This window comes from Oryctolagus cuniculus, chromosome 2, assembly GCF_964237555.1.
Source record: "Oryctolagus cuniculus chromosome 2, mOryCun1.1, whole genome shotgun sequence".
NCBI lineage: Eukaryota > Metazoa > Chordata > Mammalia > Lagomorpha > Leporidae > Oryctolagus > Oryctolagus cuniculus.
The window spans coordinates 134,466,216-134,482,971 of record NC_091433.1 but is presented as its reverse complement, the minus strand read 5'-3'; the positions used below and the strand labels follow the sequence as shown (position 1 = coordinate 134,482,971).

Sequence of the window (16,756 nt, the reverse complement as noted above, 5' to 3'; positions counted from 1 at the left end):
CAGTCCAGCTCTCTGCTGTGGCCTGGGAGGGTGGTAGAGGATGCTCAGGTGCTTGGGCCCCTGCATCTGCATGGGAGACTGGAGAGGGGGACGCCTGGCTCCTGGCTTCAGATCGGCGCAGCTCTGGCCATTGCGGCCATTTGGGGAGTGGGCCAGCAGAGGGAGGACCTTTCTCTCTGTCTCTCTCTCACTGTCTGTAACTCTGTCAAATAAATAAATAAAATCTTTAAAAAAAAAAAAAAAGAAATATAGGTACTTATCCTTTTTGACTTAAAACTCTATTTACACTACCAAATTAAAGTGATCTAAGAGGGATTTTCACAAATTTTCCAAGTTTTCATTGAAAACTAAAAACAAACAAACAAACAAACAAAAAAACCCAGCAGCGATATGGTTTTTTGTAAGTTCACATTAATTTTTACTTTTATGATAAGAGAGCAGCATTGTTTTATAAAATATTTGGGGAACTGATGCTCATCTTCTGAACTGAACAGTCCAAACAAATGACTCTCCCCGAACCCCTGACATAACCAAAACTTTCCATGTGACAAATGTTCTAGGTGGCTCTGTCCTCTTGAATGCAGGTGGGGAAGAGGAAATTTCAGAAGTGTGATAAACTCTGTGCTTCAGGGGCTTAGCTAGTAAGCATACAATGATCATTAAAAAAAAAGTGAATGAAGAAGTTCTCATTAAACACTTATAAAGCAAATAAAAGTGATGATATTGACTTTATTAACAATATTAACAGAACTAAAGCTTCCATAGCTTTCAGAAACACAAGTTTATAGTCATCGAATATATTAAAAAAGATTGGCCAAAAATAGGCCTACAAAACTCCCATAATCTTGAACATCTCACCTTCATATGCAGTAATCAATAACCAAAACTGCTACTGACTTCACTCCTGTATTGCAGGTAATAGACAGGCCTTTGTAAATCACTGTTTCATTTCGAGTTATACTGTTGGACACAGCCTGACAGTTCCACTTTGGTATTTTATAAAATAAAGCTCGCTGACACTAAAATCTCTTACAATGTAGTAATGGAGGTTAACTCACAGTTTTTTCCCAAGGCAAACTACTCGAAACCAAATGCAGTGATTCCTAGCATCACGTTATCAACACTGAAACACACCGCCAGTGTGAGGATAAAATGTGGAACACAGAGTAAACCTGAAACATGTTGAAATATTGACAACTACTGACTTTGTATTGGAAATGGAGATGGGGTTAAGACCTGGTCCTGGGGTTCCCATACACGACAGCAAGCCAGCGTGTGGCACGCTCACGAGCACACCCAGGGTCAGGCTGGGGCTGGCCTGGAGGTTTGCATCTGGGGCCTTTGTTCATGAGCCAAATCCAAATCTGGTCAATGCAGGTCAGGGGAGCCCAGCATTAAGATCCACATCTTAAACTCCATGTACGTCCCTCCGGAAGGTTTCAAGTCCGAAGTCTTCAGATCAGAGTGTGTGGAGTTTTGTAACAATCAGTACTCTCACCACTTGGTCAAATGAACTACAGACGCAGAGGCCTCTTTTATCCGGACTCCAATCCAGACTGGAAATGGGCTGGGTCGACAACGTCACATTCTGCAGGAGGCTGACGGAGCCCGCAACTCCCATGTCTACTCCCTCAGAATCTTTCTTTGACCGTCGAACAGGGTATTCGCTGAAAACAAGATTGAAGCGGTCAGGAGAGATCAATCCTCGCATTCACCATTCCAGTTTGACACATACACTTCAATGACACTATTTTGATTCCTAAGTTGGTTACTGTAACTAATAAAGAATCTTTATACTGTTGAGTTGTATGCAAATAAAAAGACACTATTCCATCCTCAACCCAAGCCCCAAAACATCTCACAAAGAAGGGTTAGTTTTACTAAAATCCTCTAGATATTGCTTTTATTCAACATACACCTGTATTTCCTGCATTTTCTCTTTTTAATATGAAAATATTAAAGAATGTGAGGTTGATCTAGCATTCTTTAACAAATGTACCTGGTGCTGTTAATAACCTTTCATTGTAATTCTTCTCTAAATTTGGATTGCTATTCAGCACAGGCAAACAATATATGCAAAACGAAAGCTGTGGTAACATCCACGGAACCTCATCTATCAGAATGGAAACTGACAGTGGAGCTCCACCTTACAGATCCAAACCTGAGGACCTTCTGTGTACCATTTATGTGGGAAGCTGCTGCTCGGTGTAGATTTTAGACTTTTTAAACATCATTGCTTCAAAGAAGGAACAAACGATTCTGAGAACATTGGCTTATTTTTTTCAGCTGAAGATATAAATGTATAAAGTAAGAAGAGCTGAAATGTAACAACTCATTGACATGACCTGGTCTGACCAATCTGAGAGGGGAGACAGAAAAAACAGCCCTCTTTTTAAGAGGTGTGGGATACAGAAGGAGCTGGTGGGATATGGAGGGACCCCTCCTCAGAAGGCCTTTCCAAGCTCCTACGCATCCATTATGACACCTCCTTCACACCAAAATGCTCGTAAAGGACAAGAGTTTAAGAGGCACAAAGCAAGCAAGGAGAGCAAAAATGGTAAGAGAAGCAATAGGCAGATAACTTAGTATTAGATAATCTTGCCCTCTTAGAGCCTGCAAATTATTTTGATTGAAAGAATAAATAGTCTACCTACAGATGTTTTTCGGATACCTCCTGGTAAAGCCTGTAGCTATTTAGTCTTTAAAAGATAACATAAAGACTTTTTAAAAATCTCTGTTTTCTATTAGCTTAAAGGTATGTGTGTGTGTGTGTGCATCTGTGTTTCAAATACTCAAAAGAATCAGCATATTGGGGATCATTCAAAGAAACAAATGCTGAATAACTAGATGAGCTCTTCTAGGAATTCTTAAAGCCCTCAATAGAGGGGGCAGTGCTGTGGCGTAGCGGTAAAGCTGACCCCAGCAACGTGGACATCCCATATAGGTGCTAGTTCGAGTCTCGGCTGTTCTACTTCCAATCCAGGTCCCAGCTAATGGACTGGGAAAGCAGCAGAGGGTGGTCCAAGTGCTTGGGCCCCTGCACCTACATGGGAGACCCGGAAGAAGTTTCTGATTCCTGGCTTGGGTCGGTCTGGGCCAGCTCTGGCCATTGTGGCCATTTGGAGAGTGAACCAGAGGATCTCTCTCTCTCTCTCCCTCTCTCTGACTCTGTAACTCTGACTTTCAAAAAATAAAATAAATTTTTTTAAAAAAAGTGCTTAATAAATATTTATAATTTAATTGTATAAGCACCAAGGCAGACCAGTATATGGAAACAAAGCTAAGTATTTTTTTCTTAAACCAATTCTCTTTACTGGCCCAACCCTTGTCAGCAAAGCTCCAAACCAATGTGAAGATTAGACTAGCCATTCATCACAGGAAGGACTAAAGTTCACGTTGAGATAAATGTCTCATTTCTAATTTCACACAGAGCCAGCTTTACTGAGATCACAAAATTCATTATTCTGCTTGAAAATGTGTTCCTGTGTGGGTTACAAAGCAAACTGGAACCTGTTCTTCAAGTACTCAGCCTGGAGACTGTAAAGCAGTGGCATGCCGCTGCACGCTGCACGGGTCACCTAGAGGCACTGGCGGAGCCTGGCAGGGGCGGGGGAAGCATGGACTCATTAGGGAAGCTCGGGGGCAAAGCGCCTGGAAAAGGGGAATTCACACACGGCCTGCGTGCCTGGCCCAGTCTCCGAACACTTCTCCTTCCTTTCTTGCCCACGGAAACCTCCTCATTCTGATCTAAAGCAGGCACTCCCAGTGTTTTGAGTCGGTTGGATCCCTACATACTTTAACAAGGTCTTTCCGAGAGTGTTTCAGAACCTCTCCTAGCTTCAAAAGGAGCTAACAGATAGAGAAGGATTCTGTAAATGTAAAAACCCCAGATATAGTAAGGCTGGTAGCTTTCTTCTTACATCATTAGCCAAACGTTATTTTTGAAAACTCCTTCGTTTATCGGCTTCTGTGTTTGTTTTTCCTGAGTGATTTTAGAGAAAGATTTCAGTTTTTTTCCCCCTTCCAACTATATATTGTTTCATTAATAAAAGTATTCAGAAATACCATTCACGTTCCAATTTTTATTAAGTCTTTAAAACTAGCAGCTGACCTAGTACCTACCACGTGAGGGCCCTCAGTATTCAGGGCACAGGGTATGGGAACAGCCCTGAAGCAGAAAGCAAACCCTGTGAGAGGTTGGTCCTGGAGATGCTTTGCTTCTATGACAATGATGTTACCTGCATTTAGCCAGGGGAATGATCAGGATTGTAAGCTAAGTGTTCCCATCCCTTGCCTATCTTCTTAGGGTAACGCTCTAATAACTAGAAGACAATATTTGACAAAAGTCTTTGTTCAGATTTGTCACATTCTCAAAAATTATGATTTCAAAATCTATGAAAAGAACTGCTTCTTGTTCTGCAATAAAGACACAAAGTAATGACAAATATATTTGGTGTGTCAAAAGAAGGTGAATATTTACTAAGTGTGAAATAAAGACTGAGTAAAGGGAAAAAAAAGCTTACAAAACAATAGTTATGTAACATCATGGAATTTAAAATCATACCAAAACGAAGCAAGGCACAGGAGGAAACAAGACAAAAAGGTTCAATCGAATCCCACTTCACACCCACAAGGAACCGCAAAGGGAGCAAGGCCCCAGGCAGACACTCACTATTTCCAGAGGTGAAGGCTGCCCGCGCCCCCGGCCGTCAGGAAGAGCTCCCTGTTCTGCGGCAGGTGTCGGACCTGCCACACCGTAGACTTGTGGGCCTAAACAGGATGAGAGGGACACATTGGTTTATATGCTGAATGGTGCCTTCAAAGAGAGGCCCTGGGAATAAAGCATTTTTACTACTACACCTTTGGCTGCTATAGAAATAAGTAAGCCTTTTTTTTTTTTTTTTCTGGGTAGTCTCTTTATAATGGCTACACAGATTTATAGGGGCCCATCAGAAACTAGAAAGAGCACCATTTTTCTTTATTGCTTTACGAAACAAAGTGCTGCTTGATTAAAACAAAAGAAAGATAAAAGTCCATTGAAGTTTACAGTACCATATAAATTATGAAGGTAGATTTTATACCTTTAAATATCTCCAGCTCAGATTGAGGGAAAAAATACTCAAACTACAAAAATTTCTTAAGGAAAAAATGAAGACTGGATCTTTTAAACTTTTATATTTATCTTCATTTTTTTGAAAGGCAGATGGTGGGGAGGGGGCAGGAAGAGACAGATAAAGAGACAGACAAAGAGAGGGAAAACAGACCTAAACACTGGTTCACTCCCCAAATGCCTCCAAGAGCCTGGGCTGGACCAGGCCAAAGCCAGGAGCCTGGAAATCAGCCTGGTTCTCCCACGTAGGTAGAAGGGACCCAAGTACTGGAGCCACCACCTGCTGCTTCCCAGGGTTGACGTCAGCAGGAAAACGGATCAGAATGGGGGAAGAGGGTCTGGGATAAAAATCCTGGTACTCCAATATGGGATGCAGGCATCTTAATCACTGCGCCAAATGCCTATCTGAATTTTAATTCCTGCAAGTCTTTAGTTTCACGGCAGAACTGCGTGGAGAACATACAACATTCCCAGTTACAGGCTGAATTTTACCTTGGAGGTCCCAGAACAATATTTTCACTGTATTAGCATTTGCTTGTCTGGTCTTCAAGATAAGGGACACAATGACTAAAGACACTGTTTACAGTCATAATAAGTCAATGCCTTTAGCGGTCACATTAAACTAAAAGATTAAAAAACAGCAAGGTTAGCACTTTGTCAGCACCTCAACAGTAGCCCAGTAAATCCATCCTAGCAATGCCATATTCACCGTGGAGGAACTTGAAAAAAAGACAGAGGGAGGAAGAGAAAGAAAGAAGAAGAAAGGAAGGAGGGGAATGAGTAAATGACTTCTATTTTACACAAGCAGTGAGGCTGGCTGACTTGATCTAAGCCACACTTGCACACTTCACATCTTAGTGATCAGCCTTGACACTTGATCTTAAGTCTTTCTAGAGAACTTGCATTAGCAGATAAAAACACATACTTCAAAAAACACACTTTACGTGCATGAGAATTCCCAAGTGATTCCACTTAAGCTATTGAAACTTATTTTGTCTTTTCTTTAACTTCTCTTTTTCTTCTGGAAATTGAGAAAAACACTAAAAGCAAGTAGGGAAATGACCTCTTAACATATATGAGAGTCACTTATATGACAGATTTAGCAATTACTGGATTAACTAAAAATAACAATCAAATTTTCGAGAGGTTACTATTACAGATAATGTGCTGCAAATTATATATGGAATACAACTTAGTAAAGTCCTGTATATTGGTGCTAGATAGTTAATATATTCTGCAATGACAAAGGCAAAAAATTATAATTTATAGCTACTTGTTAAGAATTCAGTTCATCAGGCAATGATGGTAATTTATACATAATAATAAGATAAAATAGGAAGATCTGAGACATCCTAATGAATCCATGGAGGCAGGAGAGGGAGTAAGGGAGGAAAGTCTCACTTCTTAAGCAACTGATTTTTTTTCTTGACATGAAACTACCAATCTCTAACTGATCTTTTACTTATATGTGTGGCTCGAGTCGCAGTTCCAGCCCACCTCTTGCGAATGACAGGACATTTCAGCATCGATCTTATGTGATCCTTCACTGTTTTCTTGTTTTTTTTTTTTTTTAACTTTTATTTAATGAATATAAATTTCCAAAGTACAGCTTATGGATTACAATGGCTTCCCCCCCATAATGTTTTCTTGGTTTTTAACTAGTATTTTCCTGTAGTCAGGTTTTCCTCATCTGTTTTTCCAATGCTGCAATGCCAGGTTTCCCTGTAAACTACCTTGACTGCTATTTAAAACAAAGCAATGTTAGAAATAAATAAGCATTTATGAACACCTGCTATGTATCAATTACAGAAATGAGCTCTGTAAATAATTTCATGTAAACAGCAAAAAACATTAAAAAATAAAATGTGATGAAATAGCATAATGTATATATACTGATCTATTTTGAAAAATACAGAATTAGGTATCAGAACAAACACGTATTTATCAGAAAACATCAGGTTGGGTTTTGGCGATCCAATTTTTCACCTTAGCTAGTTTTTTTTTTTTTTTTTGTAATTGTTGCTATACTGCAAAATCAGATTCCTAGCTAACTAAGATCTTTATTCAAGAAGTCTAAAGTTGATAAACTTTGGGAAAGTACTCTTTGCACAGAAAACTTGTCAAGATCCCACAAGAATGTATCAAAAATAGCTTCCTTCACATAAAGACCTGGAAGGAACCTTGGTGACTCATTCTATTTATCCATCTAAAACAAGCCATCACTCCTCTTCATAGAAAGACATTTTTCCTCATATTTACCTTTTCTGAAACAGAGGCAAAACCCTTGGTTGGATGCTGTGTTCTCATGTCAAAAACATGGAATTTTCCTTCCAGAGATGTAGCTACTAACTTATTCATACTTATGTCTTTTCTGTCAAACTCCAAGCTGCACACCTGAAAAGAGAACATATTTATTACTGATAGTCTCCTCATTTTTACAAAAGAGGCTCTTTGAAGCTAAGTAAAAGAGCTTTATAATGATCAAATCATGTGAAAGCACTTTTTAAACAACCATTCTGTCTTTTCAATCAATACTGCCAGTACTGTTAGTGTAAAGAAATTTCTCCCCTGTTAATAAACAAAGCCATCTTGCCTTCCCATGTTCAGTGGGTGCATTTGGAAAGTCATAATGCAGCTTTCTCCATTCTTTTAGACAGTTCAGGAAGGAACCACATTCTCTACCAAAGGTGCACAACTCAGGAACCAAAAACCTGAGGGTACTCAGGGAGGCTAATGCTACTCCTGGCTTCCTGAACCTAGCAAGAGAAGGCCTCTCGGTTGCTCGTTTTGTTAGCACACTGCATGACCCAGAGGGACCACAGAAAGCTCTTAGGGGCAGGTCACTCCCTGGCACTGTACAAACAGGATCAGGGTGTGTGTTCACTTTCCGAAGAGAGGACTCATGGTTTTTATAGATTTTCAAAGGAGTCTGACCCCAAAAGCTTAAGAACCGTTGGCAGAGGGGTTGATGAGATGGGTTAATAGAGCTACTTTCTGTTTGTAGTGGTTCAGAGGTGGCTGATGACATGCTCAAAGAAACCAGCAAGCACTAGAATGCAATTACCCCATTTTTGATGTTTGTCTCCCACCGTAATGACATATTTCTGAGGTCAAAGAGTTTGATATCCCCGTTGTCATAGCCAGCACAAACCACACGTTCTTCCTGATTGTAAGCATTGCCTGGAAATCAAGATAACAACATTTCAGATCTTTATCATGCTAACATAAATGCTGCAAAAAAAGTGTTCTATGAAACTGTACAGAAAACTCAGAGCAAAACAAGATGTTTAAAACTCACACTGGATGGGAATCCTATTTTATCAGCCATACTGGGACATCAAGGTTACTAATTTGATATCTAATGGCCCTTTTTTTGTAAATAAAGCTCATTCACTGAAAATCTCTACTGAAGAGCTATGTGAAAGTATTTACTAGATTCTAAGTTGAAAGAACATGCTCTCCATATACTAAATATTCACAGACGAGCAGCTCAACTACGAGGGGTCTACAAAAGTCCATGAAACATGCATGCTATGAAAAAAAATATGGTATGCATGGATCTCAAAAAGTTTTTGCACCAAAATAATGTTTTTGTTTTGTATTAAAAAAAAAGTTTTACCTATGTATTTATTTGAAAGAAAGTCATGAGAGAGAAAGAGAGAGAGACAGAGAGAGAGAGACATGGCTCTTCCATCTATATTCCCTAAATGTCTGCCACAGCTGGGGCTGTGCCAGGTGGAAGCCAGGAGCCTGGAATTCCATCCGGGTCTCCATGGAGGTGGCAGGAACCCAAGGCCTTGGGCTATCATCTGTTACTAAGCGGGTGCATCAGCAGGAAGTCAGCTCAGAAGTTGAGGCAGGACTAAATCCCAGACACTTCAATATGGGATGCAGGTGTTCCAAGCAGAGGCTTAACCCATTGTGCAAACACTCACCCTTAATTCCATATTTTCATGAACTTTTGAAGTACCCTCATACATTTAAACATAGAGGGAGGTGTGGGAGGATAAACAGCTCTGTTTCTCATTACTTTCTTTGGCAGTAACTATATTTGAAAGCCAACAGCAACTACTTTAAAACTTATTTTGCAAAATGTTGTTCTAGTGTTATTCTGTCTCTGCCAGGAGATCTGAAAGATAAGGCATGCTGGGACATATTTTTAGTGATGTGGATGATCAATACCTAAATTCATCCTACCAGCATTTAGTCCCTGAGTTCCTCTTGATGAGGAAAGAGTTTTAAGTGAGAGGGTGGCCCCTGTCCCTGTGTGAGGCCTTGGTTCTCTGCTGCTCCAACTTCTTCACAAACTCCAGCCCAGAATTTCCATGGTGAACTCCCCCTGTCTAGTCCATGGGCACCTTATACTCTCAGGCACCAATCTGAACTCTGCCTTTCCTTACAAACATCCCTACCCCTGGGAACTCACTAACATCAATCAATAACATCATTCACCGGACAACCAGACTTAACATTCAGTCATTTTGGACAAATCCTTTCCCTTGTTCCTTGTATTAAGGAAAAAGAAAATGCCAAATTGTATTTATTCTGCCACAACACGCACATTATCTTCTGACTCCTCGCCTCTGCTCCAGTCTTGTTGCTTCTAACCTATGTCTTGCCTGGAATACCACAAAAAGTGCAGAGCTCATATCCCCTGTGCCACTCATCTCTCCCCGCGATACATCACCAGTTAATTTTCCTACAGCTTGGATCACGTCTCATCTATGCAAAAACCCCAGGCAAGCTCACAGCTACCTCCGGGCCATTCAAATGCCTCTGGCGAGGGTCCAGCACCATCCCTAAGACTATTCCACCCACCATTCCCTCTGCCTATGTTCTTGAGCACTGCTCAGTGGTTGAAGTCCTGTGTATTTTTAGTCCGGACTCAAAATGGTCTTCCTGCCCAGTCACCTCTCTCTGGATTCCTTCTGCGTTTCTCCCTGCCTCCTCTTATCACACTTCACATAAACATCAGGCCCTCTTTTCTAAACCATAAGCTTCTTGAGGTTAAAATAAGTTTGTTTCACATTTGCACACACACAGTAACTTGTACATAGTTGGCATTCATAAAAAATTGTCATATTAATGGACTTTTTAAAAATTTAATGTCCTATAGTTCAAATTATACTTACAACCCTGAGATCAACAATGAAAAGGTTTTAACAAGTCCAAAGATAATTACTTTTCCATTCTGACACCAATTTTAAAATGGTCATTCTAAATACTGACCCTGAAATTTCTCCCCAAAGTGCATACATTTTAAGTTCATATCTCCATATAATAACTTATTTTAAAAATTGGAAATATGAAATTTTTCTGATTCAATAACAGCCCAAAAGCAACATTAAAAAGTTAAAAATAGTCCAGGATAAATCCTGTTCTTAATGCCAATTATCTATGTAAGATAATAATACTAAGAAAAAGAGGGAAGAAAATTCTATGGCCCATATCTTGTAGCATCAAAAAGGAATTTAATTTTGGCAGTAGCATATTTTCAAGGGCAAGTGCCAATTAGAGCCCTATCAGTTAATATTGAGTATATTAATAGAGAAATAGTTATCAAAATGATAAGAAATAATTCTGCAATGGAGTAACTATTTCCTAAAAAACCACATATTCTATAAAAAATGTGATGTAGGCGCTGGCATTCTGATGCAGTAGGTTAGACTGGGTTAACACCAGCTGCTCCACTTTTGATCCAGCTCCCTGCTAACACACCTGGGAAAAGCAACAGAAGATGCCCAAGCGCTTGGGCCCCTGCCATCAATGTGGGAAACCCAGGTGAGCTTCCTGGCTCTGGCTTTGGCCTGGCCCAACCCTGGCCCTGGCAGCCATGTGGGGAGTGAACCAGTGGATGGAAGATCTTTCTCTCCCTCTCTCTCTGTAACTCTACCTTTCAAATAAATAAATAAATCTTTAAAAAAAAAATGTTAATACAAGATTAGGTTACCATATGCATCTGAGATTCTGTTTAGCTCCAGTAATGGCACTAAACTAGGTTAATACTGTCTAAACAGAGCACATTTTATTTTTTTATTTTTATTTTTTTAATCTGAACAAAACTCTTTATTTGAAGATGTGCCGTATAAAACAGTGCCGCGTGTGTCCCGGCTTTGTGTCTGTGTGGTGGAAGTTGCACCTGTTCTGAGGTCTACAGAGTCAGCATCACGGCAGAGAAGCACATTTTATTAACAACAAATGTTTTTGAATACTTCATAATGCAAGCATGATTCTAACATGTGTACACTTTCAGTTTTCACAGTAACACCATCAAGTAAATTCTAGTATTAGCACCATTTTGTAGATGAAACAACCAAGCATCAGAAGTGAGGTGGGTAGCTTGTCCCAGCAAATAGTGGAGCCTGCCATTCACTCTTTGCTTCACTATACTCTGTGAGCAGTCCACCAAACAAGCCCTGGGGCCATCACTCACTGCCTCCCAGAGTACGCACCAGCAGGGCTGTATCTCTGCCTTTCAAATAAATAGGAAATAAAGAATTTTTTTAAATTAGAAAGAATAGCCACAACACAGCTTGTCCAGAGACGATCAGGAATCTTCTGAGGCTGTGGACCTTTCACCATCTGATCCTTAAAACCCAAGCGTTGCTCAGTAACTCACCAAACGCCACAGTCCAGCAGTCTCTCTTGTGTTCCCCTTGTACAGGCTCCATGTTAGCAACAGGGTCATCTTTCTGCCTCGGGTCCCACACCTTCACAGTTCCTGTCATGGATAAAAGTAAGGTGGCAAAATGCATTCGGGAATGGTCATGTTTCTTTCCCACATTCTCTTCCTATGGCCCCCTGTGTACATGGCAACAGTACAGATGTTTATGACGTCTGAAAAATATTCTAGTTTCTCCAACTTCTAATTAGTTTGAAGTATGTATTTGATATCAAAGATATGACTCCTATGTTACTGTCTGACTTGATTGCCAAATTAATGGACACACAGAAAAGCAACAGCTGTTCCTAGGTTATCTACAAGCTATTGATCAGGCAAACACAAATGTCACATAATTCAAATCATGCCCTCTGTTCTTTGAGCCTAAAACAAACTAATGTATTATTTAGAATTATACTGGTGTCATTTTAAAATTTTTTCCTTACTATCTGTGTAATCACTGATGCTTTTTAAAATTTTATTTTTTAAAGGTCAGTTTTGATTTGAAGGGGAGGTGGGGGGTAGAGATAGCTGGAAAGATGGATGGATGGATTGATAATCTTGCCAGGCCAAACCCAGGAACCAGGAACTCCACTAGGATCTCCCAAATGGGCGGCAGGGCCCGAAGAGCCATCCTCTGCACAGTAACAGGAAGGCAGGCATCCTCTGCACAGTAACAGGGAGGCAGGCGTCCTCTGCACAGTAACAGGGAGGCAGGCGTCCTCTGCACAGTAACAGGGAGGTGGATCCAGAGCCGGGCAGCAGGGACTCGAGCTGGCCCTCCAGTGTGGGATGGCAGAATTGCAGGCAGCAGCTTAGCTTGCTGTGCCACAACCTTTCTTACACAAGGCTCCAACGTTTCTTACACAAATGAGTATACTCTAATGTTTACTCTATGGTTTCTATATGGGGTTTTAGAGTATTACTTCATGTAATACTCTATAGAGTACTATCCTAATATTATTTTAATAGAGAATTACTTCATGTGGGAGACCAGGAGGAAGCACCTGGCTCCTGGCTTTGGATCTCATATGGGTGCTGATTCTAGTCCTGGCTGCTCCTCTTCCCATCCAGCTCTCTGCTATGGCCTAGGAAAGCAGTCGAAAATGGCCCAGGTCCTTGGTCCCTGCACCCACGTGGGAGACCCGGAAGACGCTCCTGGCTTCTGGCTTCGGATTGGCACAGCTCTGGCCATTGCAGCCATCTAGGGAGTGAACCAACAGATGGAAGACTTCTGTCTCTACCTTTCTCTGTAACTTTCAAATAAATAAAATAAAATAAAATAAAAATAAATAAATAAAAATAAAATAAAAGGCTGCCTTAAGAAGAAAAACATTTCTCACAAATGTTAACAAGAGGTTATCTTACACTGTAAGGTTTATACAAATTGATAAGATGTACAGTAAGTGTCCAATAGCTAAATGAACAAAGAATATAAACAGACAACTCACAAGCCAAAACCAACTAACAAACAAAGACAAAAGTTAATACAAGTTAGAATGGAGTACTGTTTTATCTATAAAATTATGGGAAAAAAGGAAATCAATGCTACTAGGGGAGGTTGGAAATCTACTTCATGTATTGTACCTGACAACGTCACAGATACTTTGGAAAGTCTAACACTAAATTTTAAGAACCATAAAATGTTTATTCCAAAAGAGTTACATAAATGACAACAATCATTTCTTCATTACTTTTAAACCAGTCTCACAAAACAATAAACTTAAAGTACACTGAATGCTTACCAACAGTGGCATGGGTAAGCACATTGACACAGTCATATAATGGAATATTATAGTTCTTAAAATAATACGAAAACTGGAAACAGCAGGATTTATACATGACAAAACATTAAATCAAAAAGGATATGAAATTATATTCATACTGCTAAATATACAAAATGGTATATAAAACTGGAAAGGCAAATAAAAATCTAATGGTTGGGGCAGTGTGATAAATTCAGTATTATTTTGCCTTCTATGTTCCATATTGCTTTTATGATTGGAAGAACAACTGATTTTCTTTTTAAAGATTTATTTTCTTTCTAAAGATTTATTTTCTTTATTTGAAAGGCAGAGTTACCAAGAGAGGGAGGAGAGAGAAAAAGAGAGGGGTCTTCCATCAGTTGGTTCATTCCTCAAATGGCCACAACGGTCAGGGCTGGGCCAGTCCAAAGCCAGGAACCAGGAACTTCTTCTGGGTCTCCCATGTGGGTGCAGGGACCCAAGCATTTGGGTCATCTTCCACTGCTTTTCCAGGTGCATCACAGGGAGCTGGATCAGAAGTGGAGCAGCCAGGTCTCAAATCAGAGCCCATATGGGATGCCAGCATTGCAGGCAGTGGCTTAACCTGCTATGCTACAGTCCCCGTCCAGAACAACTGATTTCTAAAACACAACTGCTGTTAACTATTTTAAAATGATATATTTATATTTTAAATCAGTTTCCTCATGGTCTTGAATAGTTGTTAAAAAACTAGTCCAACCAAGGTACCGAGTCTCTCGTGCATCCCTCACGAAGCCATACAAACTGCGATTTGGTCACAGTCATTCCAACCAGTACTGGCCACAGCAGATGAAAAAGGCCAGGAGTGCCCTCTATCACGCCCAGTGCGGGGAGCTCGGAGCGCCCTTGGAGGGCTCTACCACACCCAGCACGGGGAGCTCGGAGCCTCAGTTTCCAACCAGCTGTCAATATGACAATTTTCACAAGTACTAATTCTGCTTTTTAAAAAAAGAAAATGAAAAGCTGCCACCCACATTATATCGTCAGCTGCCTCAAAAACCTGTAAAGACATTTTAAATCCTTCAAGGTTCAGAGCAAACTACCATTGTTAGTTGAACTAACTTGGTACTAAAATAGTGCGTGCTATATGCCTCTATCTCAAAATGCCCCAAAGTCTGAAACGACTGAGGGATACGCCATCCAAATTGCCTATGAAAAGAGCAGAGGCAAAACTGTTGATGTCATGGTCAAGGCAATGTGGTAGGGACGGGGAGGGGATTGCCATATGGACAGCAGGCTGCACAGAGACTTCGTTTTAGACGCACAGACTACATCGACTCACCATCTCGACTGCCAGTCACAATTTCAGGGGCTCCTTCGCCGACTCCCAGTCCACCCACCCCATCAATGGTGTTGATGATTTCTTTATGGCCCTTTACCGAATACACTGGCACCTCTGGGGCTTCCAAATTCCTAGACAACAAACACAGCCTCTTACTTACACAAACCTTCAATTCCACTAATAAAATATAAGAACACACATCATACCCGGATTTTTGTTTAAAAATAAAGGTTCTGCCACAAAGGTAACTTACATACTTCTAAATTTTTCTTTCCACTTAAGTGTCTTTTAAGTGCCCAGTGAGAACTGTGATTATTAAGCTTGGAACTCACATGCCTGAGCCCATTTTACCTACTGCTCTTCAGAGAGGATCTATCTAGGACTTCCGCGTCGGAACCACCAGGTGGGCTTGTTAATAACTTCAGGTTCACAGGCTTGTCCCTAGACATAATCAGTCAGGATCTCTAGGATGGTCCCCAGGCTGCTGACTAGCTGGTTCCCTGAAGTTTGATAACCAGTGCTTCAAACAAGGAGTGCATCCAAAGTGATTTAGGCTGTTTCCAAAGTAGGCCTGGGTGGCTTGACCTTGAACCCCTTTTGAAGGATATGAGTACTATCTATGTTGTACATGTTTCTTCCTTCACTGTGCATTATTATTTTCTTATTGATTTTCCAGATTGACACAGTATGAATTTCAACGTCTCATCATACTGCTTACAACGAATACAACAGCAGGCCAGGCTGACCTTTGCCTACTTCATAGTTCAGTGAGAGGCATTCAGGAAAGGTGTTCAGCCTGTCTGCTTGCTTCTACACTGCAGGGGAAGGTGATGAGCACTTGGCCAGGCTGCACTCATCCATACCTTTCTTGCCTCCCGGTGTTTCCTTCCTATTTCAATTTTCTATGGGAGCCTATTATTCACATTTCCCACAGTCAGTCAGATTCCAAAACTTATACATCTTTTTAAAAAGAGTGTGATTACTCATGAAATGTGATCCCAATGTATTATTAGGCCACAATTTATTTGTAAATTCTCACTAATCAAAGATCAGTGCTTCTTCAACCTAGTTTAGAGATGACACTTACCTTGTGCCATCATCATGAAAGCATCAAGAGACTAAACAGGACTCTGGTCTGTTTTATCATTTTTTTCAGATTTTAAAACATTACTTTTTATAAACATGGAATTATAAGACTTGTAAGACTTATGAATGAAAGTAAGTTGTTAATACCTATTCCACACTAGGAAACTCTATTAGGAAGATGGTTAACCATTATGTTTGCTGCATATTCTTTTGTTGAAACATATTTATTTATAAAAATAACATTCAGACTGGCTTCTCTCCCAATATGTCTCAAAGTATATGATATAACATGAAATATATATGAACAGATGAGTAAGTGATGATTTAATTAATTGAAAAGTTAAAGCAAGAGGAAATTGAAATCATTTCATTCTGGTTTATATAATAATTTTAAAATAAACTAGAATAATAATTCCCATGAAAAGTAATTAAAGGGGAATTTAATTCATCATTCAAATTTAAATATGAACAAATAACTCTTAGGCGAGATATAAAAATAAAAGGTATTTTTGCACAATTGTGATTTTTCTGGTCCTAAACAGGTTTACTTTGATTTGTTTGTCACATGTGTTCACAAAATAGTGTGCTTAGATGTTATTAAAACATTAAAAAAACCAAAATTTAAAAGGTATTGGAAGTTCTACATTAAAAATAACTAAAACAAGCAAAAACTGAAGGAATCATTTTATAATGCCAAATCTTTTTGTTGAAATGTAAACAATCTAATTTTTCCATGTTATATATGTGCATTTTTGTATATTGTATCCTTAAAGATAGAGACTAAACCCTTATAAATAAGACCACTAAATGCTGGCACCAAACAGCACATGTGA

General features: G+C 39.8%; 1 protein-coding gene across 1 annotated transcript in view; it reads right to left on the bottom strand.

Moving 5' to 3' along the window:
* Positions 1-709: 709 nt before the first annotated feature.
* The window catches only part of DNAAF10 (dynein axonemal assembly factor 10), a 24,831-nt gene continuing 8,784 nt past the window's right edge, over positions 710-16,756 (bottom strand). The window contains exons 3-8 of the mRNA XM_002709829.5: positions 14,838-14,968; positions 11,730-11,831; positions 8,175-8,290; positions 7,370-7,504; positions 4,673-4,770; positions 710-1,667 (exon numbers count right to left, since the gene is read on the bottom strand). Of these exons, the coding sequence (XP_002709875.3) occupies positions 1,460-1,667; positions 4,673-4,770; positions 7,370-7,504; positions 8,175-8,290; positions 11,730-11,831; positions 14,838-14,968 (790 nt within the window). The 3' untranslated portion in view covers positions 710-1,459. The remainder of the gene's footprint in view (positions 1,668-4,672; positions 4,771-7,369; positions 7,505-8,174; positions 8,291-11,729; positions 11,832-14,837; positions 14,969-16,756) is intronic.